The sequence below is a fragment of the Pelmatolapia mariae genome, linkage group LG2 (genome assembly GCF_036321145.2).
Source record: "Pelmatolapia mariae isolate MD_Pm_ZW linkage group LG2, Pm_UMD_F_2, whole genome shotgun sequence".
Classification (NCBI taxonomy): Eukaryota; Metazoa; Chordata; class Actinopteri; order Cichliformes; family Cichlidae; genus Pelmatolapia; species Pelmatolapia mariae.
In genome coordinates, this window is record NC_086228.1 from 8,974,501 (window position 1) to 8,999,988 (window position 25,488).

General features: G+C 44.1%; 1 protein-coding gene across 3 annotated transcripts in view; it reads right to left on the bottom strand.

The window, feature by feature from the left end:
- Window positions 1-2,501: 2,501 nt before the first annotated feature.
- Window positions 2,502-25,488, bottom strand: part of htr4 (5-hydroxytryptamine receptor 4) — a 138,236-nt gene continuing 115,249 nt past the window's right edge. For all 3 annotated transcript variants that reach the window (XM_065469733.1, XM_063492679.2, XM_063492689.2), the window contains one exon: window positions 2,502-6,552. In XM_065469733.1, the coding sequence (XP_065325805.1) occupies window positions 6,465-6,552 (88 nt within the window). In that variant the 3' untranslated portion in view covers window positions 2,502-6,464. The remainder of the gene's footprint in view (window positions 6,553-25,488) is intronic.

The following is a 25,488-nucleotide window of genomic DNA, read 5'->3' on the forward strand; positions in this document are numbered from 1 at the left end:
GTGAGCAGCTATTTGTGTTTCAGTTCTCTGTCCCCCCTGGTCCCTGCCAGAACCAGGGGGGGGGCTGGTTCTGTTACGGCCTCACAGCATCGATGAAAAGTTTCCTCATGTTTCACCACAGTCAGGAACAGCTGAAGGGTTCTGAATAAGCCTGCTGACCATCCAAAGCAATAACATAAAGTTATAAATAAAATAAGTTTGTGCTACATTCAAGAAAATTCCAACGATTAAAGCGAACCTGGAACCTCTGGAGCCGAACCTGAAGCAGTGCTGAAGCTCTAAATCAGGGGTGTCAAACTTCAATGAGCGGTGGGCCACTGCAGGCACTGTTGTCTGATTAGACGGCCACTTTAGTGTTCAAGTAATACAAAACAAACATCCCAAACAAGAAAACACCCATAAATATTTCTGAAAATGATTTGTTTTTTTCAAATATGGTATAACAAGACAAAACTGCAAACGTGAACGCAGATTTTAACTAACTGAAGCCTTTCATTGAACTACCAAATAAACACATTGTTCCTCTCTGTCTTTCCAGATACGTGGCAGCACTTCTGCTATCATTTTGTTTGTATTTAACAAAATAAAATGCAGACATAAGTGTACAGACTGTGACTCTCTCACTGAACTAACACAGCCACTCCCTCAGCATGTTTGTACTCTCTGCTCATATTGCATTCATATTAAATCATTTTTTGCTTTTTAAAGAACTTATTTTAACAAAAAAAAGTCACTTCAGGGACAAAGTGAATTATATTTCTTCACATCAATGTACGGGTGACATGGGCCACAATCAGCCCCTGGGCCGCGAGTTTGAGACCCCTGAACTAAAAGCTTTGGGCATTATTCATCATCACGCTTCATAATGATGGACGTCCCATAGCAACTGTGACAATGGAGGGGCAAGTGTGTAGCCCCGCCCTGAACCCCCTGCTTCCTGTGACTCTAACGGGACCGAAAGCAGCGACCAATTAGGAAGCTGTTTGCTGAGCTCAGAGGTTTCTCATAGATTGTTTTACAATCAGACAGTCGCCCCCTGCTGACAGAACAGAAAAAAACCCCTTTCTGGCTCTTCTGCTAAAACATTCAGCTCCAAATGTCTGAGGACCAAAGCTGGGCCATTATAATCATCATCATCTGCTGTGTGTGAAAATGTTTTTATTCATTCTTTCTGTTTTTCTGATGAAGACTTAGGAGGAGGTGACAGCGACAGACTTAAATGCTGTAAGGTATGTGAGTCAGTACACTGGTGTGTGTGTGTGCGTGTGTGTGGACAGTAGAAGCCGTCTGCAGTTCAGGGGGAGGAACATAATGCGCCTTCAGACTGGAAACACCACACCACCAGACCCAGGTGGTCCCAATCACTCACCTGACCATGCCCTGCCCATCAGCCACCTGCAACACAAACGCACTGACACAAGAAATGCAAAACATTAGAGAAGAAGGGGCATGGCCTTGCCTCTGTGTCAGAGGACGAGGCGGTGCAGGGTGGAGAAAGGACCATGATCCACCTGATTCAGTTGTGGTGCCTTCAAAGACACAGCTGTTTAACCCCACTGTTGATCATGTTGTTTGATTCAGAGAACTCAAGAACCTCAAGAACCTATGAAATAACTGTAACTGTAACTGTAATGTGATTACTTGATCTAGTGTAATAACACCATCACCAACCCTGTCATGTGACCTGTTGAGATGACCTAACTAAGCTGTGGGTGGGGGTTAAAGTCAACACCCCCATCATCTTTGTTCACACACAGCGAGTAAAAAACATGGGGCATCTCCTCATCAGCACAGGGTCTGTGGGTGGGATCGCAGCCTCAGATTTACAACTATAATTATGAGACAGTTTCAGGTCATCTTACAGAGTAATAATGTAGTGTAACTAATTACTTTCTTCAGTGAGTTATTAAGTATCATACTCTTAAGAAAAGTAAAGAGTAATTAGTAATCCATTACCCCACACCTTGGCTATGAAGACTCACATGATCATTAGTGAGTCCTCTGAGGGGACAGCTGGGACTCTTAGGCCAAAACAATAAGCACGCCTGACCCTCTGAGCTCTGCTACACCTGCACCTCGACTGTAGAGCTGGATGCACAGGTGTGGGAGATGCACGTGTGCCGAGCCCGGCCGAACTATCACATGCCCTCTGGCGTCCATCTACATGAGTGTACCTGCAGCCCTGAGCACGTCTCATCTGCACTTTAAGGATGACTTTGGTTTAAATGGTAAAACACAGAGTGAGAAAGCAGAGGTGAGCAATACTTCCATTCATCACTGACTAGTAATGAAGTCCTCTCTGGGCTTTATCATCAAGTTTCAGTTCGCTAAGCTGAAACTTCATCTTTATGAGCTTCACGTATCAAAAAAGAAAGCGAGCTCAGCTTAGCTCGGCGGCGGTAACGAAGCACTTTCATTACGTTTCGATCAGTCGACTGATGCCGTCTCTGTGTTCAGACTCACAAAGAAGATCAACAGCAGGCTTATCAACGTTTCTTTAATTCTCCTTTATCAGAACTGTCACATAGCAACAGAAACAAAGTCATACACATGTCAGCTCCCTGAAAGAGAAGCTTTTCTGCTCTTTTAATACATGAAAATACCCATTTTGTTCTGTCAAAATAAATACTGAAGAGTTTTATAAAAGTCATTTTGTCTCCTTTGGACAGGTTATGGGAGTTATATGTTTAGTTTATATACACATTCATGCTGCAGGCTGTGAACAGAAGTTAAAGAACCCGTCAGAGGTTTGCTCCAAACCTCTGACGGGTTCTGCAGACGTGATTCAGAGCAGGAGGAAGACGCACTAGAAGAGCAGCCGACAGTTGCTGTTCACATCCTGCTGCATGCATACATTCTGCACTCTGCTGGAAGTCTTTATCCTGATTCTGTCAACGCTATCAATGAAAGATCCAGCTGTGTTTCCTATAAAGCAGGACTTGGACAGCAGCCATGAAACGCTGAAGCATGTGGGGGGCGTCCTCCGCCTGCTCTGCCGAGAACTTCGGTCCCAAGATGATGTGTGAGCTCACGAAAGAAGAACCCTGTTGATCGCAGTGGATAAACTGGAGGTTATGAACACACTGAAGGTGTAGTGCAGTCACAGCCCCCAAGATAATAAGATTTGTTGTGTTTTTGTGTTTCTCTCTCTAAATGCTTTGAACAGGCTGAAATTTAACTCATCTGTCTCCTTCCTTTAACCGCAGGAACAAACTTTGTGTGGTCAGATTAATAAATACCCACTACATCCTGCTGCTGCCTGTGCTTTTAGGCTCTAGTGAGAGTAGAAACGGAGAGTAGAAACTGACCTCTGTAGTCACAAAGCCGAACATTAAACGAGAGACTTGAGCTCCTCTGCAGAACTCTGAGCGTGAGCACGCAGCGCTAATCCAAGGCTGTCGTCAGACTTGATAAGACCTACATGTCCTCACACGTGGGATCATGGAGGCGTTTCCAGTTTGGCTGCATGGCCCTCTGACCTCACACTTGCTCTCCAAACAGACAGGTGATGCTTTTGGTCTGTTTAAAAAAAACTGTCCCACTAGAGTTTGCAAAGGTTGGAGAGCTAAGGTTTACAACACACACAAGGACGGGCACCGACTGATGTCACAGACAGACAGTTAAAAGGAAGACTGATGATTCAGAGACACCATCTGCAGCGATGTTAGTGAGGGACGGATCAGCTGCTTAAAGCCAGAATTCACTTTAGAAGGAGGTGATGCTGCTGCTCGCCAACTGGCTCGGATTATCTCGCACGCATGCTTCATGTCACCGATGCTCAGAACACTGGACGACTTAAAGATCAGCTGTGTGAGGACTCTGGTGTCACACTCATAATAACAATAACAATAAATGAGAAATCATTTTGATAAACTGCACACTTCCTGTTTGGGCTCCACATCAGGAACAGTTCAGGAACTTTTCATGACAAAAGCAGCTTTGAAGAATATTTTCTGTTTGCTAAAATCTTCACGGCCCTTTACGAACCTATTGCCCTGCTCTCCCGCTCTCAGGGACACAGGCACAGAAACAGGCAGCCTGGGTTGGAGCTGCACCTTCAGAGAGGCGAGCAGTGAGAACAGCATCTGATCCGGTTACAGGAAATTACTCCAAATTGCAAAGGATTGTGGGCAGAGGTGGAACGCGTCTGAGCCCTGAAAGCCAACTGCTTTTCAATTTTGGAGAATCGATTGCAAGTACATTATGAACCGAGGTCTAACCACGGTCTGGGCACGCTGTTTTCTCATGAATTCTTATGAGTTGGTGTAAACACGGAACAATGAGGCCTTAATTTCAATGTCTTTTAAATTTAAAGTGATACTCGAGTCCACAGATACGCGTAGGAACAAAACACGCCCACGTTACCGGCCTCGCCGTGCATTTGCAGGCCAAAGCATAACCGAAAAACTGTGTTTATGACCACGCTCACCATCTGCACATATCCAACTGCAGCTGACATCCACCCGCGTGCCGGAACAACATGGGTGTTGATGTCAGTCTGGGAGCTTGAACGTGGTTGGATATTTCCACTTAGCCATCTCTGATGATGTCTAATTACCTTTCCGTGTCAAGAGCCCCTCGTATGTCTTTGTGCCGCAGCATCAGCGCTCAGCAGTGCGTCCCTCTGATTAAGAGATCTGAGAGGACTGTTTGTCTCTGCCTCTGTATGACATCAGCCTTGGTCTCTGAATTTTGTTGCTTTATAGATATCTTTTTATTAACAGCTCTGTGCAGTGAGAGATGTTTTTATCAGCAAAAAAAAGAAGAGCCAGAAACAAGAAGTAGAATTAGCTGAATGTGCTCCAGCACCACTGTTTCCAGTAAAGAGAGCAGGAGGAGAGCCTGCTCCAATGTTAAACTTTCATGTTTGCTCACAGTCAAACCTTCAATCATTTTTTTGTGAAGAACATTTTGACCAAAAGAGGACCACAAATCTCCACAGTAAGCAGATACTAAGCAGCCCTGGAGTGACCTGGGTTCGTTGGACTGTCACGACCACAATGTTAGCAAAAAGGGCCAATTTAAATCAGTGGCAGAGAAGCCGCGGCAGCAACTTTAATTTCATCATTGTCCCGCCAAGGCACAGGATCTGCCTCTGGATCGTGCTTCTCTTTCGCCTCCTGCTATTTTCTAACACTGTGTGTGTTTTGGAGCCGGGTCACCATTTAACCGGGTGCGTCAGACCTGCCTGTGAGCGCCTAAGAAATCACCGACTGTAAAATGAAGATATACACGTCACAGAGCTGCAGTTCGAGCCTCACATGCCCAAGTCTCTCAGCCACCTTCAGCACAAGTGAGGGTGATAGGGGACGATAGCGGTGACATTCATGCTCTGGTGAGTTTACTTTTAACTGGCGTCCTGCGTGTCGTAGCGCTCAGAGACTGTAGAGGTGCTAGGCCGCGTTAACGGAAGCTTCCTCGACTTGAGGCCTTTGCGCACCGAGCGCGTTGCAAAAAACTAAATTTGGAATTTTTCACATGCTGCGATTTGTTACCAAACGCAGTGATCCGATTGGTCAGACTCAGCTTAATCTGGAAAAACAAATGGGACAAATTCATCGTGTGAAATGACACGGCCGATGTGTGACAGCCTTTAATCCGATTTCTCGTGCTAATGAGAAAAAACACAACAGCAGCAGCAGCAGCAGGAAGAGTCCTGCATGGAGGCACGCAGGGAAACAGACGTGACTGCGAGCGGTTGGCTTGTTCAGGTTTCATGAGAGCAAATGCAGACACTTGTTTATGCAGAGGGGACGTGGTGCGTCAGGGTGGGATGGATGTAACACGGGCTGAATCACCTTTGAGAGCCTCACAAACACCTCTGACAACACCGAAACGACCAACACTTCCAATCACTCATTGCAGCTCTCACTGTGGAAGAGAGACAATCACTCAGATGGTGGCGTATGAGCACACCAGCCTCTGTAATAATGCACTTGGACAGTTTAAATCAAGGCTTAAACGCAGCCTTTTGCTCTCGGCCGAGTGAGGATTCATGAGACTTTGTGTGGATATTCAGAAAAAGCACAGTTAGAAACTGAAACACTTGGTTTAAAGGCTCATTTACAGGGAGATCGTGGAATCAACGCAATCACAAACGGGTCCGCTGAGTGTCATCAGAACGCTTTGGCCACATGATTCACTTCCAAGTCATTAATCACATCCTCCTACAGACGCCACCGCCATGTGTGGTGGCCAGCGGCCCGCTGATGTCATCGCCGTCCTGGTTCCGCTTGGGGTCACCCGGCCTCTGCGGACGACAGAACCAACGCGACACAGCGCTGGCTTTACATGCACGCCTCACGGGCGGGTCAAGTCTCGGTGGAGCTTTGAAACCAGATGGCCCACTGGCAGTGCCCCGCCCCTCTGACACACCGCTAAAGTCCTGCTGGGCTCTGGATTCGTAGCATCGATGACGGATTTCAGCTCCAGATGTGTGAAGGCGGCGGTGTCCGTGTCGTTGGTCACAAGCAGGACTCGTGAGACTCTATGTGGGTGTGCAGGGACTTCTTCTCCTGCTCTGAGTGGTTCCCATTGTGGAGCACGCAATACCTGAAAACACAGACGGAGGGCGTTAATTTAACAGGCAGAAAGAAGCAGCCTCCAAAATGACAAATCTGTTCCACTATTCACACAGCTTTCCGTGTCTGCTGAGGAGCACGTCACGGTAAGATGTAAGACCATTCAAATAAGCAGAATACGGAGAATAAGGAGCGCATCGAGAGGAGGAAAGAGCTTTCAGTGAGTCTGTCTGAAACACTAAACCAGCACACATGCACAGGCTTCTGCTTTACTGTCGCATTTATGCTGAAAGCTGACACTGATTGGGCCACCACAAAAATCCATGAGCTCATCGGAGCAAAAGTAAAACACCTGAAAAGTGGAGGAAGGGTCTGAATGAGAAGTTGGAGCAGAGTGGATGAGATAAGTGGTGTGGAGTTACGTTAAACCATCTGCGACCTGACCAACACTCAGAGGAGACGACGGGAAACCCGAGCTGGACTCAGATGAAGCAGCTCTGGGACTCCAACACAAATAAATAAGAGCGGTCGCACACAAAAGGAAAAATCACTTTCTAATTAAAGAGAGAGGGACGTCAGACCGGGGAGTGACCTCAGCTAACGCCTTTTATCGTTGTCATAATGGGAAAAGAAGTGTTTCAGGACTGAGGAGCTTTTTAACGCCGACAGCAGTCAGACTAGGAGGACAGTGAGACACCGGGTCACTGAGTGTTCACCAGCTGAGCTAAAACACACTCCATCTCCAAACCAGAGCTAAATACAAACGTGAAACCAAACTGCTGCACTTCATATCGATATAAAAAACTAAATAATGAGAGGAGCTGGAGGGAGCAACCATCTTTAAACATGTGCAAAACAAGTGAGATGCAGACTCAGAAAAAAGATCACCTAAAATAAGTTTCATATTAATGTGGACGAATGTAATAATCGAGCATGTTGTTCTGGTGTGCTGCATTTTCAGTTGTGAATCAGCTGAGAGTATTATTATTAGTATTACTGAGGAGAGAAAAAGGAAACATGAATGAACTTTAAGTTTGAAAAGGCCAGTGAAGCTGTGCCTTCTGCAGCTAATAAAAAACAGGTTTCTGATATTAGAAAATGACCCAGCTGGGAGGAGGTCCTGGGTTCAATGTGAGGGCTGACGTTCATGTGCTCAGTCTCGTTCTGAACGCGCTGATTCCAGCACGATTTCCTCCTGCAGCCTGGAGCTGCTCACAGCACAAAAGATCCTTCCAGCAGGAGGACTCACAAACCCACAGAGAAAACTCAGAACCCTGCTCCAAGAAATGTGTGTGCACCATGCGCGGCACCTGTGTGCACGCACTGTGTGCACTCACAGGTCTGTGCATGCACAGAGTACGTGATTGCATACATGTTGTGTGTACGTAGACAGTGTGTGCGCAGGCTAAAACCATTACGAGCTGTTTACGCAAACACCCCGGCCCAACACACTTCCTGCCGACTAACTGGCCGTGAAATGCGCCTTCCAGACAGCCGCGAACATTTAAAGCTTCTCAAATGCAGACAGCTGCACATTCTTGTCACAGCACTACTCCAAATTGCTGCCACACTGCGGCGTTCAGCCCTCGCCGGCCTCGCTGAGGGGGGAACAAAGATGCTGGCTGAATCGGGACCCTCACTTTGATTCCAGGGCCCCCCTCCCCCTTACCTGCCAGCATCTGCACTACTGATAAAGTTCAACATGTACAGGATGTGACATCATCACGTCACATGAAGCTGGATGAAGGTGGGTATTACCTCAATGGATCACCCCATGGGTATTCAGTCTAATTATTAACGTGTTTATGTGAAAGAGGTTTACAGTACGTAACCAATCAGGAGCATGGACAGGTGTACAGAGAGCAGAGTATTGTAGTTATATAACAGTTGCTTCAAGGTGCATTAATATCTTTAAAGGCAATAAACACTAAAACAACAAAGGAAGATAAAAGGAACATATTAGAAAATGTTCCATATTCACTTAAATGAAAAGACGTGTAAGACAGATAAAGTTAAACTGTCTCAGGGAAAAATTATTTAAGCATTAGTTTTATTTGATTAGTCATTTTTAGAAGAGTAAATATGCTCAGTTATGCATTTTATATGTGAAACGTGCTAGGCTTTGTAGTGTCTCACACACTCAGCTGTCACCTTCAGAGTGACTGTGGTGGGGATGAGATGGAGTCAGTGTGTGACTGAATGTGGTCACGGTGCCAATTGCACTCGATTACCTGCAAAAATCACAGGAATTCAGTCAAGGCTCAGAGGTCTGAAGCAGAAATTCCTCCACCCACAGTGACGTAGTCGCTGAAGAGCTGACCCCAGTCTCACGGATCGCTCGTGATCACGGCGAGGCTGCGGTCCTGTTTTCACTAAGGTCTAAGGAATCCTCCAGGAACCTTGAACCTCCAGCTGAACTTGAAGCATCCCTCCTGCTTCACCTTGCATCCTCGGGTTTGCTGCCGGTTGTTTCCTGGCCTCTGCTCCTGAATTTCAGGCTGCAGGTCTGGTTTGTGCTCGGTTCAGATTTGCCCCGTTAGTCCCAATTATCCAGCCTCGGCCTGTTCACTGGTTTGTCTGTGAGCCTCAGACTGTGACAGAGCTTCTGTGTTTTTTGTTTTTCCACATTGGCGTTAAATTAAAGCTCGCCTTCTGTTTGTCATCGTTGCCTTCGATGCCCTGCAGAGGCGTCCTCATGTCACGTAACTGTGGATCCTGTGGCAGCGAGCCGTCATGTGAGCAGACTGTGTTTTCTCCTTTGCTGCACAGACGTCAGTCCAGCTAGCACCTTTGTGAAACAGCCCAATCAGATACAAGGAAACCAACCATAATGCATTAACATGTAACAAGCAGCAGTTTCATTCATCAGAATAAATGAAGCATCCCAGTGTTTCGTTGAAAAGCTCAAACTGAAGAAAACTAAAAGCTCAAAAAGCCGCTCAGCTCTGCATGAATACAGACAGCAGTTCAGGAAGTCGACCATAGGCAGGAATGCACTTTCATATCTGGAAGAAGTGAAACTGTGGAGCCGGATCCGTCCTGTGTTTAGCCGAGGCTTTGTTTGTACACAGCTGAGCCAACGGGCCAACTGGCAGAGCAGGACGGAGAGGCCGGGGAGGGAGACACGAGGCCCGGATCACAGGCAGACTAAACATTTCTGCACATTCTGGGCACCGGTGTGGCCAGCATTCATCTTGATGAAGTGCCCCTGAGCAAGACTTTGAACGTGCTAAGCAACGGACGTGATGGCCCGTGTGGGCGGGAGGTGAAGACGAATATGAGCCAGATAACGCAGAAACACATATTTTATACGCTGTGATCTGGACTGTGTCACAATTACAGAAAATAAACAACATTTTCTCTGAGCTCACAGGAAACTTCAAGTTCCCGATTTCCCTGATGTGGAGCCGGGCTGATGAAAACAGCGAGCATGCACATCTGCGGAAAAAGGAAGAGATGGTGGCATCGTTGTGCCTCTGTAGACCAAACTCTGGGATTGTCTCATTTTTCATTTATTTTCCAGCTGAAATCAGAAGAAAGTTTGATAAAATTGAATAACTGAATTTAGAGCCAAGACTCAGAGTTTCAGTGTCGCCATTCCTCCTCATGTTCTGTGTCAGCTTATTAATGCTGTTAAAGCTCATCCAATCACTGTGCAGCTGCTTCTGACACTCACAGTTTCACGTCAGTCAGGTGTGCAGCGGTAAATAAATCACCCTGAATGTCACGGCATCTTTCAAGAGCACAAAGCTTCAAACAGAGCAAACAGCAGCTGGGATGGAGGCAAACCCAGCGTCATGCAACACCTTTATGGGGGCATGGCCAGTCTGGCGTGGTAAACTGACGCATGAATAACAGTTTCTGTTTTTTCACCTGTCATTTAACGCCGTCAAGTATGGAAGCCTCAAATCGCTGCGTGCCGCGGCACATTTTAAACCTCACGTCTAACTGAGACATGATCAGAAGGACTGTGGCCACCCAAGGGAGAAAAATGATGTCAGGAATAAGTCGTTTAAAAAAACAGATTAGAAATGAGTTCCCGGTTTGCTGGAGTCTCCTCTTTAGAGGCTGACGCGCTCGTATTAACCCGACATTAACCTTTTAGAAGTGAACAGTGCTGCTGACACGTAAACTCCCCTACCTTTGTCGAGTCCGTGTATGACGGAGGCCTCCAGCAAAGTGCTCTCACAGAGGCTCTACAGAGGTCAGAGGTTAATTAGCATATCCTCAGTGAAAAGTTGATATTTGGAAGAAAAACCTCTGTGTTGGAATTATTATTTAATATTTACACTTATATTCAGGTGCGCACCAGTTTCATGTAATTCACCTTTACAGTTTAATTTACAGGCTCAGGGATGTGCTTTACTCCAGCTCTCTCAAACTCTTGTCTGGTTTTAATTTCAGGTTACTGCAGACACACAGGTGTGGCCCCGCCTTCTCTCCACCGTCTCTGACAGGAACACATCTGCTGATGGTGAGGATCACCAACCCTCACCATCGAACCGAACCGATGTGAAATCAGCTGCTGAGATGTTCTAGCATTTGAAGCAGCCAGCGTCTCCACAACGATCCGACCCCACGGACGGCCGCTTGATGTGTCGTCCCTGCTCTGTTTCCTCCAATCACAGGTGATCGTCACAATCAGGAAGCTCTGTGTGTGTGTGTGTGTCTGTGTGTGTGGTCTGTTTCTCCGCAGTTTAACTGTTAAGAAAGCAAAGTGAGACTTGAAAACACGTTGGGGCGCTGATGAAGGCGGGGGAGGTGTGTGTGTGTGTAATAGATTTGAGAGGAATACAATAGGCAGGAATTTGAATAGGAAAGAGATTACGCTGTATTGAGCTAACCAAACTGAATGAGACGGAGAATTTTATGAAAAAATTATTCAAACTTCACGCCCACGAGGAATGGCTGTTTCCATCTCAGATATAGTCTGGCATAAGAAATATGAGTTTCTGAGAGGACTGAACACGGAGAGGAAATATATTCTACATAAAGCACTGATGTGAACTCCTTTGACCTTCAGGAAGATTTATTTGTTACTAAGCAGGTAAGCACGAGCACTCCGAGCACGCAGAACGCCATCACCTCGACTGCAGTAACGCCAGTTTGGGAACAAAAAAGAGGTGATAAGGAACTCATTTACAAAGCACCTCTGGAAGCAAACTTTTCCCTCTGGGCTGGAAGAAGCCGCCAAACTTCCTGAGTAAAGCTTCACTGCTTCAGAGCCAAAAGGAAAAGGCTGAAAGTGCTAACACAGCTGACGTCAGGTCTGCAGAGGGCATCAGAAGTTTGGACTTTTATAGGATTACATCTGCTCACATTTTTAGAAAGGATTCGACCTGCCGCAGGTAAACAGACACAGGAAATCCTGGAGGTACGTGCTGTCTGCACAGCCATCAAGCACCATGTCTTGTACACGCTCTGACGATGACTGGAACTTTCTGCTCAAAGCTCACAGAAGCTAAAAAAGAGAGGGTAAAAAGGGCCAAACAAAGCCCCGTCCCAGCTCATTTAAACCTGCACAGCTCTTTCATGATGTTTGAATCGATGCTTTTAACAGCGAGTAGAAAGACGGCGGCTGTGTTCCCAGTGCCACACACAGCTTCAGCTTTTCCTTTATTTCTCCTCGTTTATCAGTTCGATTAAACTCCTTTCAGCAGGAAATACACCTGTGTTTACTAAAGAGCTCATCCTGGACCAGTCCACAGAGACATTTAACAACATCCTGCAGAGATGCTGCCACGCATTTAACACAACTCATAGAACTCAACAACAAACAGAACAAAACTTCACAATTAAACAGGAAGTAAAGTAAAAGAGGAAGACATTCAGGAGCAAATAAGAACTGAGGACCATAAACGGAGCTGACAACGCCTGTGAGAGCTGATTAATCCAGAAGTGTTCCTCGGTGTGTCTGCAGCTCCTGCCTTTTGAACCTCCTTAAGATTAAAGCAGAGATGGTCCTCTTTGGCTCCCCCAATTTTTTTCACAGGATCAGATCAGCCAGGCAGCGCGTCCAAGCCAAAAAGATTGTCGTTCATTTCCTGGGACACACCTGCTTTGGCTCCTCTCCTCTGGCTTCCACCCAGGTATCAATTTCAGGATCCTCCCATTTGTCTAAAAGCCCGTCATGGTCTACGACCTCTCACACTCCTCTCCAGCTTACAGGTCCCTCCGGTCAGCTGGTCGGGTGCTCCTGACTGTCCCCACTCTAGATTTAGCCTGCTGAACAGCATCCAAACATCCCATGGGCTCACTGTGTCTCCTGCACCTCTTTTAGCCACGTCTTTATAACGTGTGTTTCCCTCATGTACTTGTACCCAGTACAGGTGTCTTTATAAATGCATTTAATCTGAGTCACTCATGCTTCATTTTAATCTTGATCACCTAATTAAAAACCAGCTCTGTGGTCTTCATGAAGCTTCAGCTTTAAATCAAAGAAGTACAGACAGCCTGACTGCAGCGCTGAAATGAAATGTTTATGTAAAAATATGGCTGCGACTCATTAAGTCCAACAAAGTGGAAGCAGCAAGTTTGACAGAGATAAAGCAGGAGGTGTGTGTGGTCAGCGTTCCCTGTTAAAGCTCAGACAGCTCATCAGCATGTTTCACCCTGCAGCGTTTAAAGCCGAAAACAATAAAGCGCAGAAACGCTGCTCAGAGTCTAATCAGCTGCTGCGAGGATGCCTCCTCCGGGCCCAACGTGCACATCGCAGCACACGATACATCACTGTCCCTCACATCTTCTCTGCCGTCACGGTGATAGCCAGCTCCCCACTGAGCTGCGTGGGATTAAAGTGCAGCTCGCTGCAAACGGAGCCTTTCTTCTGCTTCTGTCAAAGACAACAGCTGAACTTCGTTTTAGAGAGGAGAGCAAATCATTTTACCTGTCGTTGCAGGTAAACGGTCTCAGTTTTTATGACCCGGGGCTCTGAGGGGCGACTCTGACCGTGTCAGTGAGAAGCAGCTTCCTGAAACAGAACAGCTGCTCATACGAACAGTGGCACAAACCAGCCAGTCGCCGGCATGCCTTTATCTGCTCTGTACAACAAGTTTAACTGCATAGAACAGAACTGCAATTCTGCTTTTTGCTTGAAAGTCTCAGAACCACTTAAACAGGCTCTTATTCTGAAACATCTGAAGGTGAACACTCAGTGCTTCACTGTAAACGTCACACCTGGGGTCCCACCTGACCACTCACTGAAATCGACGTCCTCAGCGACCTGACCAGGTATGCCCCGCCTCTCAACCCATCACAGCTGGGGCAGTCCCCACACCCTGTGACCCCCAACGGAATAAGCTGAATAAACTTCACAGTAAATAAAATATAGACAGAAAAAATGAAAAAACTGTAAAAACTTAACATGAAAACACAGACCTTCTTATTAAAAATATAATAAACAACCAGCCACATTTTCTTTGTGTCACTGGTTTTTAAATGGTGTAACAAAATCTCAAAGAATGAGGCAGTGAGGGAAAGAGCTGCAGGCTCGGTGCTGGACCAGCACCGAGCCTGCAGCAGTGAGTGGTCATACCAGGAGTCTCTGGTACTACAGAGGAGTTATAGCAGAAGAGGAGAGCTCCAGACATGACTCTGAAACGCTAAAGTCAATAAACTCGAGTGGTTTGAGCTGTTTATCATAACTCAGTGTTAACTATAAAACTCAAATAAAAAGCAGTGATTTATGACACTTTCATTTGTCCTCATAAATCACTCGAAAGGCGGGGCCAAAAATCTTATTTTGGCACAAACAGGTTGGTATTCCTCTCTCAAAGGAAACGAGCGCTTCTGTTGGTGGTCATGAAGCGTACCGATGGGATGGAGGCACGTGCTGCTACTTATATGAAGAAGTCAGTGTGGAAGCCTCTCAGCAGATAAAACACACCTAACAAATATATAGACACTCCTGCACAGCCCCATGGTCCTTTGGTTTCTCAGCTCTCTACAGTGAGTCACAGTCTAAATCACAGAGACGCTGGAGGCGCGCTGAGCTGAGCAGCACCGAGGCTGAAAACACTCACAGGCAGGAGGAGGGGGAAGAATGCAGGCGGGTCGCAGGGAAGTAAACACAGCACACGTGCATGCTTGACTGCATCTATACATGCATGCATACTGTACACAACATGGGGGTGGCTGAAAGATGCTAAAAATATACAAGCAGAGCCGTCTGAGCTTCCAGGTGACTTTCGCATAGTGTGTGTGTGTGTGTGTTTTCTAGGAATGAGAGTGCTGGCTCTCAGCAGATCAGAGTTTTGATTATTTCTGGATGACTGACGTCTGCAGCGTTCCTCGGCTAATTGCTTACATGACTGGAATGAGGAGGAAAAAGCAGCATGTGTCTGCACGTGTGCGACTGCACGTACACACTGCTTTAAAATAACGAGATAAATTTACTTTTTTAAAAATTACTTTTATTAATACTCAACTCCTTTTTGTCACTACAGTAAAGCATGTGTATAACTAAATAAAAGTATTTGCATTACACCACCAAACAGCTTGTTGTTGACTTCAGCACGTTTCCACTGTACACTGCTGATCCATGATAACACTTATCCCTAAAATGGAGATGCAATGAAAGCGACTCATTTTCACGTCACTGGTTTGATGTTGATTAATTGTTGTTGGCTAACCAGTCGTTTTGGTCGTCAGGACAAATAATCTCCAGCGACCAAAGAGTTCTCTGTCCTCAGATGATGGAGAAGATTCACACTGACACCTCTGAGATCTACAAGACTGCAAGCAGCAGGCTGGAGGCTAACATGACGAGCTAACATGATTGTGGTCAGTTTTATGCAACTTTATTCATCTACCGTACTTTTCTGTATATATTATCTGGAAATGTTGCACCTTTTCTGCACAATACGCTGAATTCTTGTGTTAAATCCATTTCTACACAGACTTTCAGCAGTAGCAGCAACGTGTGCCTGCTACAGCGTTAAAATGCCACATAAAGATTCATCACACTGTAAAAGAGGAAATATTAAATATGTTAATTTAGTTGAATCACAATATTTGTACCATACACAAGCACCCATCCATGTGCATGCACGAGAACTGGAGATGGGAATGGAGACCCGGTTCTCAGTAGTTAAGTTCCTTGGAGTTGTTAGTCTGCTTGCCTGTGATCCGCAGTCAGCTGATCTCAGTCGGTGTGCTGGAGGAGGAAACAGTGGTGCAGCCTACAGCGTGGATATGAACATGAGAGATCGTTTGTGTGTTGTCATTAGGATGGGGTTTGTGTTGCAGTGTGCAACGGCAGCCTCGGGTTTATATTATTAAATGTAATTATGAGACTGTGTGTTTACAGAGTAACATGAATGTAAGACACACTGATGAAACTACTTTCTCTGGTGAGACACTAAAATAAAACGCTGCATAAATGTGATCAAAAGTAATGCTTAATGTGTAATATAATGTTTTTTGAGTAATGACGCCAGCACTGATCAGAACAAAGATGGGAAAACCTCGAACAGGCACAAACGTGCAACGTGCTGTCTCTGATACGCTGCTGAGAGTATAAACTATAATAGTTACATTACTATGAAATATGATAACATGAGGGGATACGTATGAATGTGCACGTATCACCTCTGTGGTACGTAAAGTACTGCTGATTCAAAGTTAAAATATGTCGGTTAATAAAACATCAGTTAAAGTTGACATTATTTGATATATTTGTGGCACAGACAAGTCAGCTCATTCCATTTTACAGTGCATGCCTTCTTCAAGTGTTTTATTGAAGCAACAGAGCATGAATAAAGCCAGAGGGACCAGTAAGGACACTGGAAGTGACAGATCTGGGTCTCCACAAAAGTTTTGTTTGTGAAAAAAAAAAATCACAGAAATCTAAAAATTCATCGTCTTCAGTGGTGAAACTTTCATCGTCCACAGGAACAACAAAAACACAGATGTTTTATTTGCCTTCAGACGCTTTCAGCACTGGGATACAAATGAGAACGCCTTTGGGATTTGACAGAAACCCTCCAGCGGTGGTTCACGCTCCGCCGACAGCTTTCTAAAAATGGACCGGCTGTTTTCTCAGAGAACTCGGCAGCATTCGAATTTAAACCTGATTCAAATTAAAACTTGATATTTGTGTGGATTTGACAACCAGTCTTTGTTTGCTCGTTTGTGCGACCGGGGATGAATCCAAGCACCAGTTTACAGAAAAGTCTGAAAGCATACTGTGTACTTGTTCTTGGTCCCAGGATGATGACATGATCTAACTGGACTGTAAACACTTGTTTTGACATGTTATTGTAAATATGTCATGTTTGCCACGGTCCTCTGGTTTTAAAACCAACGCTTGGTACTTTTTCTGCATGAACGATCGCCCTGTGTCACCGGGAGAAGACTCACTCAGCATTTACGTCCCGTCGGTTCAGCGCCGCCACGTTTATCGGTGCTGAGCTCACAGATATTTATTCACACGCGGCTTCCTCAAACAGAGACTGGCTTTCAAAGAGCATATTTTTGATTTACTCTGAGGTGTTAGACAACTCCTGTATACACACAATATTGTTCTGCTAAACATACAAGTGAACACTTGTATCGTATTCTGCAGCCAAGCTGTCATTTGATCCGTTCTCAATAAGAGAATATCGAACTCCCAGGAGGACTATCATTAGAGGACCGAGCCACAGATGAAAGCTACAAATATGTCACTGAACAACTGCTTAGAAAAATACATCCTGACCTCATGCAGTGAACCTTTATCAATCTATGAAGGTCTCCATCTATCCATCTCATTTATCCCAGCTGTCATAGGCCAGACGTTAGCAGCGGCAACTGCAAGAATACAAGGCAATAATAACCTCTATCGGCTGTGGCTTGCAAAAGTTTTCCCTCATAGGATATAAAAATCCTTTATTTCTTTTACTATTAATAAAAAGGTAAACTGTCGCACATGAGAGGACTGAAAGACAGAAACTATTAAACAGAGTCATTGTCATTCGTTGATGGCCAAAATTATGTCGCCGTCTCCTTATATATGAAGTAAGGCCAAAAACAACTGACAGCACAAGTATCTGTCCAACCAACAAGAACAATTGCAGCCACATAGTTTCACTACGAGGCCTCAAGACTGTCATGGCAGGTTTCTGGTCAGTCTGTTGGACAGAAGCTCCATCTTTTCCTGCTGTAGAGTTACTCACAGCTGCTATCCAAACGAGTCTATAAGATGATTTATTACAGTGTGGAAAACAGTGGATTTAATCTTCATGTTGTGCCACATAGATGAGGTCAGAGTGGATGGTTATGTGTCCAAAGCACACTTCATAAAAATTCTTACATTATAAGAAGCTGCATCCACAGACTGTATGGCAGCATGACACAGACAGATACCTGCTAATCAGTGGCATCCAAACAAAATCCTAGAGTTTCACTGTGTACCAAAATTGGAGCTCAGACTTCTTGGATTGCCTGTTAGTTGCCTGTTAACATGGGAGTCTATGGGTACTGACTCACCGCTGCCTCTGCTGGACACCAGAGGAACTGCAGTTGTTTATGTTTCCATGGTTGAATTTTGTTTTACTCGCAGTTTGTCACCAGCCCACTTTGCAGTTAAAAAAAAACTGCTTGACTCGTTTTTGCTGGTGCATATAAATCAATCACCACATAGCTCCCTTTCTTTTCATCTGCACGTTTTACTCAGATCTCGGTGAGTGAAGGAAGGAGAATGGAAAATTTCCTGCCAAGCCGAGCTTTCTACCTGGCAGGGAGAAAAACATTACATTTGTGAAGCCTGGAGTCCCACGAGACCAGGGGAAATATCTTCATATTTATACGACGCTCTGAAAAATAAACAGACCTCCATAAACAGAAGACGGTAGATTCTGTGCGTGTCTGTGTGTCCACACTGGGTTTGTGTTCAGATTTGTGTGTCAGTAAAATGAGGAAATAGAAGACAAAAAGACTGTGTGTGTGTTTGTGCATGACAGTGAAACAAAGAGAAGGGAACAGATTCTTTGTTTTCCACCTCATAGTGTGCAGCCTAAAAAATTGAAAATTTAATATTATATATGTGTATATATATATATATATATATATATACATATATATATATATATATATATGAGTGCTTTCATGTGTAATTCCAATCACAAACTGCCCAGCGTAGCCACAGCATTACCCCTGCCAACATGCGCTATTCAATTTCACCACCAGCATTGAAGAAAAGTTCAGACTTAGCAACGGCTCATGTGTGACCTTCTAAACTCAAACACTGATGCCGCTGCTGTGACTCATGCCAGCAGGTGTCAGAAACAAATAAGAATGATTTCTTCTGCTCCCAGAAATAAAAATTCAATAATGTGAGAAGTACAGGAAAATAGAGACTGGTCACAGTGTTGGTGTTGATGACGCATCAGGCTGTTAGTTAATGCGTGCTAAACAAAGTACAGAGTGCTGATCAGCTGTGACGCTCGAAGCTTTGGTTCAGAAGAATCTTTACATGCTCTAAAGAAAGTGTCCATGTCTACAGGAAAGAACCCTCAACACTCCATCCATCATCATCATCATCATCCACCCATCCATCCATCCATACAATCACCCATTTATCCATCCATCCATCCACACAACCATCCATGTATCTATCCACACAATTGCCCATCCATCCATCCATCCATTTACCTTTGTGGTCAGATGTTTCCATCCACTCATCATTGGCATGAGCGTCAGGGTTATTTTGGAGTTTTAATTATGTTTTCGGGCTGTTGTTGTTCTGACCACTCCTCTTGGCAGAACTCTTAGATTTCATTTACCTAGATTCCTGGTATAGATTCTGACTTTATTAATAGCTGAGATCGGGGCTTTGGGAAGGTCATTCCAGAAGCGTAATGTTAGCCTACTTTATTCAGAAACCAGTTGTGATGTGTGCTTGGGATTATTGCCCCGTTGGTACACCAACAAAATCCAAGTTTAAACCATCTACCTGCTGATTTGAGGTATTGAAGAATTTTACAGTTGTCCTTCTTCCATATTCTATCCATTGTGTGCAATGTACCAGACCCAACAAAACAGCCCAGAGCATGATGCTACCCCCATTCATTTGATCATCAAACTTTTCTCCAGAAGGTGTTTGGCTCGTCCATGCGGACAACTGCTCTGATTTCAGTAGATCTCAGTTTCCAGTTCATGGCCGGCTTGAGCCTTGGTGTTTCCTAAATTGATCCTCAAGATCATAACGAATTTACTCTCATCTGACGGTACTGAGTATCGATTTTTAATGACAACAACATTAAAATAGATTAGATAACTGTGTAACTATATAACACACACGTAAATTATGATTGACGTAATCAGCTATGAGGTCACCAAGGTCTTAAAACAAGACAGTAAAATTTGGCATGTGTCAGTGTGACGCTCGAGGTAGCTTTTACTTTAAAGACTATGTGAATTCGACAAATTTAAGGCCTGCCCTACAGAGCCTCTGATTGGCTTGTGTTTAGGGGTTAGGTTGATGCGTGATAATTGATACCTGGTTGGTTCAGATCTGAGGAGTGAATCAGAAGCACTGCAGGGCCAGAGCTACTGAGTAGGTAACATTTTCTATTTAGTTTCACTTATAGGAATAATTCTGTATTTTGTTTTATGTAATGTTGTAAACACACAGCACTCATCTTCCATATTTCTTATACACAGTTGGTCCTGCAAAAGGCGGAACCTGTATGAAATGAAGAGCTGTCTTCAGTTCAGTTTATAGAACTGCAGAGAAGACAATATTTCTGATGGAAATCCTGTCTTCTGGGTTTAGAACTACTGGTGAATATACCTTTTGCCTTTCTGAATGGCCACAATAAGACCCCTTCCTCAAATGTACTGTACATACAAGACTTAAAAAGACTTCATTAGGACCACAGATGTTTAGATGGAGGTGATGGACACTAACCGACAGCCACATGTGGCAGCCGTGAACCACATATGGACTGTTTATCCTGAATTTAAATTGTGTGTGTATGCAGATGTGAACCAGATGTATCTATGTTGTTTATGGGGATTGCCATCTTTCATCTGGGCAGAGCTGACAGAGAGACAGAGAAGGAACAAACACAGAAGAGAGAAGTGAAGTTAGCGAGGCAGCAGCCCACACAGCAAGTCCATTTAATTAGGAAGAGAAAAGCCCTGCAGCCCAGTTTACTGCAGTTACCGACTGAAAACAGCTAGCTGCTCAGTGCACATGTAAAGTACTTACTGCTGAAACTAGTTCTACTGTAGCTGCTGAATAACAGCACCAGAGCTCAGGCTGAAGCTGGTTTAGAGCAGCGATGTTGTTGGGGATAGGTGGTGAAGGAGCGTCGGCTACAACTGTACCAAACCTCTTCATGCAACAGAGCTTTAAGGCCTACTAATCAAGTCAGGACTTCAAGGTGTCAGAACCAGCTAATGGGGGTCAACTGTGGTGGTGGTTCTACCAAGACAATAAGTTACAGAAACCTGTACCAGTACTGAAGCTGATCTTTATTTTCTGATTTTAATTAATATTTTTACTTCTGGTGTGCAGGTTTGAAACATTTAATAAGCTCCAATATCAGTTTCCATTGTCTGTGGTCTCAGTTATCCAAGCCACTGTAGTCTTAACTGCTGAAGACAGCTGGACTTTTATTTTGTTCATGAAGCTTTTAGCATAAATTTCTTACAGAAATTTCAGTTTGACTTTAGTTGGATTGCATTGTGCGAGATGTGCAGCCTGTCCAGGTTGCACATCTGGACAGGCTTCTGCTCATTGTCTTCTAATTGCTGTCTGCCTCTCACCCTAACAGCTGGGATAGGCTCCAAACTAACATTATTCTGAATACTTAAACATGCAAAACTGCACTAGTAGACACAAATCCACAACAGAAGCCACGAAGTAAGAGGAACTTCCTTCTCCTGGAACATGGAGAGAAATCCGAGTTGTTTCATCTGCAGCGTCTGGAGACCTTCTGGTTGGACGTCTTGCTTCGACACACTGATGATGTTGCTGGGTTTCAGATGGCTGCTTATCTGAGTGCATACAGCAGTACCATTTAAAGAGCTATGATAACTTTCACTCTTATAGCTCTGAAAATGGCGCTGTGGTCTGCAACAAGTCTCTCAGTCGCATTTGTCCAGATGCAAGTACATCAGCAGTCAGTAGTCTCTTACTCACATATCACATATGCACATATATGCACCCTTAGAACACCCAGTGATGGCTAGTCAGTGCTGGTCAGATGATACTCTGATGGTTTTTAGTTTTGCCCTGGGATTCGTTCCGGGAAGGGACAGAAAACAAAAGTCACAACAGAATGAAAAACAACAGCGAGAGGTTTGCAAAGAGCATTGTTCTGTATGTCAGCATGTTTTAGGCTAAGAAAATAGAAAAAGCAAATTAAAAATTATCAATTAAAAAGTAGAAATAAAGAGAATATGCATCTTTTGCCACTTGCAGATTCAAAAACACTTATACCACATTGTTTAAAAAAAAATCATAATAAAGAAACTGACAAAACAAGACAGCACCATATACCACACAGGTTCATACACCAACTCGTACACAGCTATTTAAAGCTATTTTAAATCCTATTACTGGTGAGCCACCAGGTAACTGAAGTAGTTCAATGGATCTGAGGACAGACTGTTGCTGTACACAAATACAGGTCCACATGAAGGAGGACCAATCAGTACTTTGGGATGTATAAGCTGGAGAAATGGCATCTTCTAACTGCTGTTTCTTTAGGTACACAGTGCACAACCTGATTTGAGTTTTTTTTTTTTTTTTTTGTGTGTGTGTGTGTGTGTGTGTGTGTGTGTGTGTGTGTGTGTGTGTGTGTGTGTGTGTGTGTGTGTGTGTGTGTGTGTGTGTGTGTGTCAGTACTAAGAGGTCTGGCAGTCTGAAAGCCCTCAGGAAGGTGAGAAGTGTTGAGGAGTGGTGTAATTAGACCTGAGCATCCTGCCAGCAACAGCAGAGAGAGGCAGACAGACTCAAGTGGCCAGTGCAGGGTAAATAAAAAAGATGTTCTCTTTTTGGAGTCTGAAACCTCTCAGTCTTGTCAAGGTTCTTCTAATTCTCCATACAGCTTCCTACTCTCGTTCCAAATAAACATGGAATTATCATCTAAAATGACACCAGTGGTTTATCTGCTGTGTAATCTGATATTTCTGCTCTGAATGACCAAAAATAAAATGACAGAGGAGTTTTCTGTCTGCCAGGCGTCTTTAAAGGAAACTCCACCTGTTTGCAGGTCTTAGGGAGCCTGGCTGCATCTTCTGCTCATTGTCCTCATGACACACCAAACACCTCGTTCACCAGTTATTACATGCCTGCCCATGCCTGAGGATAATGCCCCCTCAACCTGTTATGGCTGAGAGGTTTGAAAAAGTAAAAACAGCAATACATTGAAATCAGGAAATGCCACCATTTACCTGAGTTGACCAGTTTCAGACCAAAACTCTGATTACAGGTAAAGAAAGAATAATCCTGACTGTGCACAGCCGTATATGTATTAACAACTAGGGCTGGGCCATATCATACCATTCACAGTAATATGGACTGGACTGATTCTTATATTGCGCTTTTCTACTCTCCCGGAGTACTCAAAGCACTCTATACAACATGCCACATTCACCCAGTCACACCCATTCTCACAAGCACTTTCTCTGTACTTAATGCAGTCTAACTACATTCACACACATTCATACTCCGATGGATGCATTGGAGAGCAACTTGGGGTTAGTATCTTGCCCAAGGATACTTGACATGCAGACTGGAGGAGCCAGGGATCGAACCCCCAACCTTCCGATCAGTAGGTGACCTGCTCTACCTCCTGAGCATACAGCCAACCCTAATACCAGTATAATGTTAGGCAATGATAAGAAAATGAAACATCGCGATAGAATATGGGTAAAACGCGCATGCGCAGTGCCCCTGTTTTCATACACACATGACAGAAAAAGCATGGTGGCGATGGAGAATGAGAAGGGCGAAAGCGGATCGTTGGATGAAACAGATGAACCAGAATTGGTTTGTAAAAATGGTGCAACTTCAGTGACGTGGAACTGGTTTGGCTTTCATCCGTCAGATACACAACAAAGCACAATTTTTGGTAGAGCATGCAAGTGGGCTGTCGTTATTACCGTGTTTTTCAGAAAATAAGTCGCTCTTAAAATCCTTCGATTTTCTGAAAAAATCGACAGTGCCCCTTATAATCCTTATGTATGAATTCCGGTTGTGCTTATTGACCTTGAACCGATTTAATGTGGTACACAGCACTCGAAAATCTGTCAAAAAATGTCTTAGTACGACTGTGGTAAGCTATGAAGCCGGACCACTTGATGAATTGTAGGAGCATTACGGCTACCGTAGTCAGGAGCCTCGTGGAGTGATACATACTGTGCTTCAACATAATATTACCGTATTGTGTGTGTATAACCTCTTTTTAAGTTTTGTGGATATTATACATGGTTATGCTCAGGATATGTCAGCCCATTTCCACTGGAAATGCCTTTTGGTTAAACTGTCAGCAAGGAATTTGCATTTGCACTGTTAAATTTTTATATAGCTTTAATGCACAAAAAACCCCATCTGCTTGTTTAAGTGAAAAATACATTGATGTCTTTTTTTTGTACTAATAAAGTTGTGGAGTTGCAAAGTATTTTATATCGTCAATTATATCATCAGTTATATCACCAGTTATATCGTTATCGCAAATTTTCAAATATATATCATGATAAATATTTTTGGCCATATTGCCCTACCCTATTAACAACCACGTTATTGCATGCATTAAAGATAAAAGAGAATATAATAACATATTAATGTTAGGTTATATTCTGTTATATGTAGTGTCTGCTACAAGCTACAGAGACTCTCTCTCTTAAATAACTGCCACTGTAATTTCTGAGAATGAGGGCAAACACTAAACAGCCAAATACTATAAAAACATATAAATGTGAATCCCTAAAGTCATTAAACACAACAGCCAAGGTAAACTGAATCAATTTAAAACAGCCTCTGTGCTTCATCCTCTATTCATCTGTAAAGAAGGTTAGAAAACAAGTGTGAGCTCAGCATTAAATTTGGCTCTGCAGCCCCTCCCCCCTTGGACTCTCACCATGCACCGTTCCTGTATGTTTTGGTTATTGATATGTTTTTCGAGGGTTATAAATCACCAGAATCAAGGAAAAACATATTGGTGGCATACAGAACATGTTAAATATCACAGAGCTGCAGTTTTATCACCAGAAACTAAAACCACTTTTATCTCACAGTGAAAACAGAACAATGTTTTCACTCTGGGCTGCAGTCTGAGGGTCCGTCTCCCTCACTGGGAAACTCAGATGGGCTGCAGATGAGCCGTGCAGACGGAGATGTGACTGTGTGGAGGTTTTCTGGGGTTTAGTCGGGTTTAAGAGGAGGTGGGAAAGGCCAGCAGAGCCACACCTGAGGAGTGTCAAGGGGCTCATACAGGGTGAGCTTAAGACCAGCCCTTCAGGGGCAATCAGTAAAATCTTAATATCAGTTCTTAAATATTGATTATTAGATGTTTATTAGATTATTAGTTTTTGTTAATATCAGCCTGCCTGGGAATTTTATTTGGAGTTTTGTTAATTTTCTTCTTCTCATACCAGTGACGCTCAGCTTTAAAACAGGAACCACACACACACACACAATTCTTCAGTCGATTACACTGTTATCGCTGCAGCAAGAACTCTTTTGTTGGAGCTGGCTGGGAATGAAAAGCCCCCCTCACTGCCATTCTTATCATCACATCACTTATCCTCACAATCACCACTCTTCATCCTTCTCACAGGGTAAAGTAATGATCAAGCCGGCAGAGAACCATTCAGAAACATTTCAGGGAAACCATCTCCAGAGGCATTCATGGAAGGAGGTAGCCTTTCAAACAGTCTGCTGCAACAAGAGGACGATTTTTAACTAACAGATAAAAAGCGGCGCTGCTGTTTGGAGCTTTTTTAAGACCAAACCGATCGAAGACAATCGGCCCCG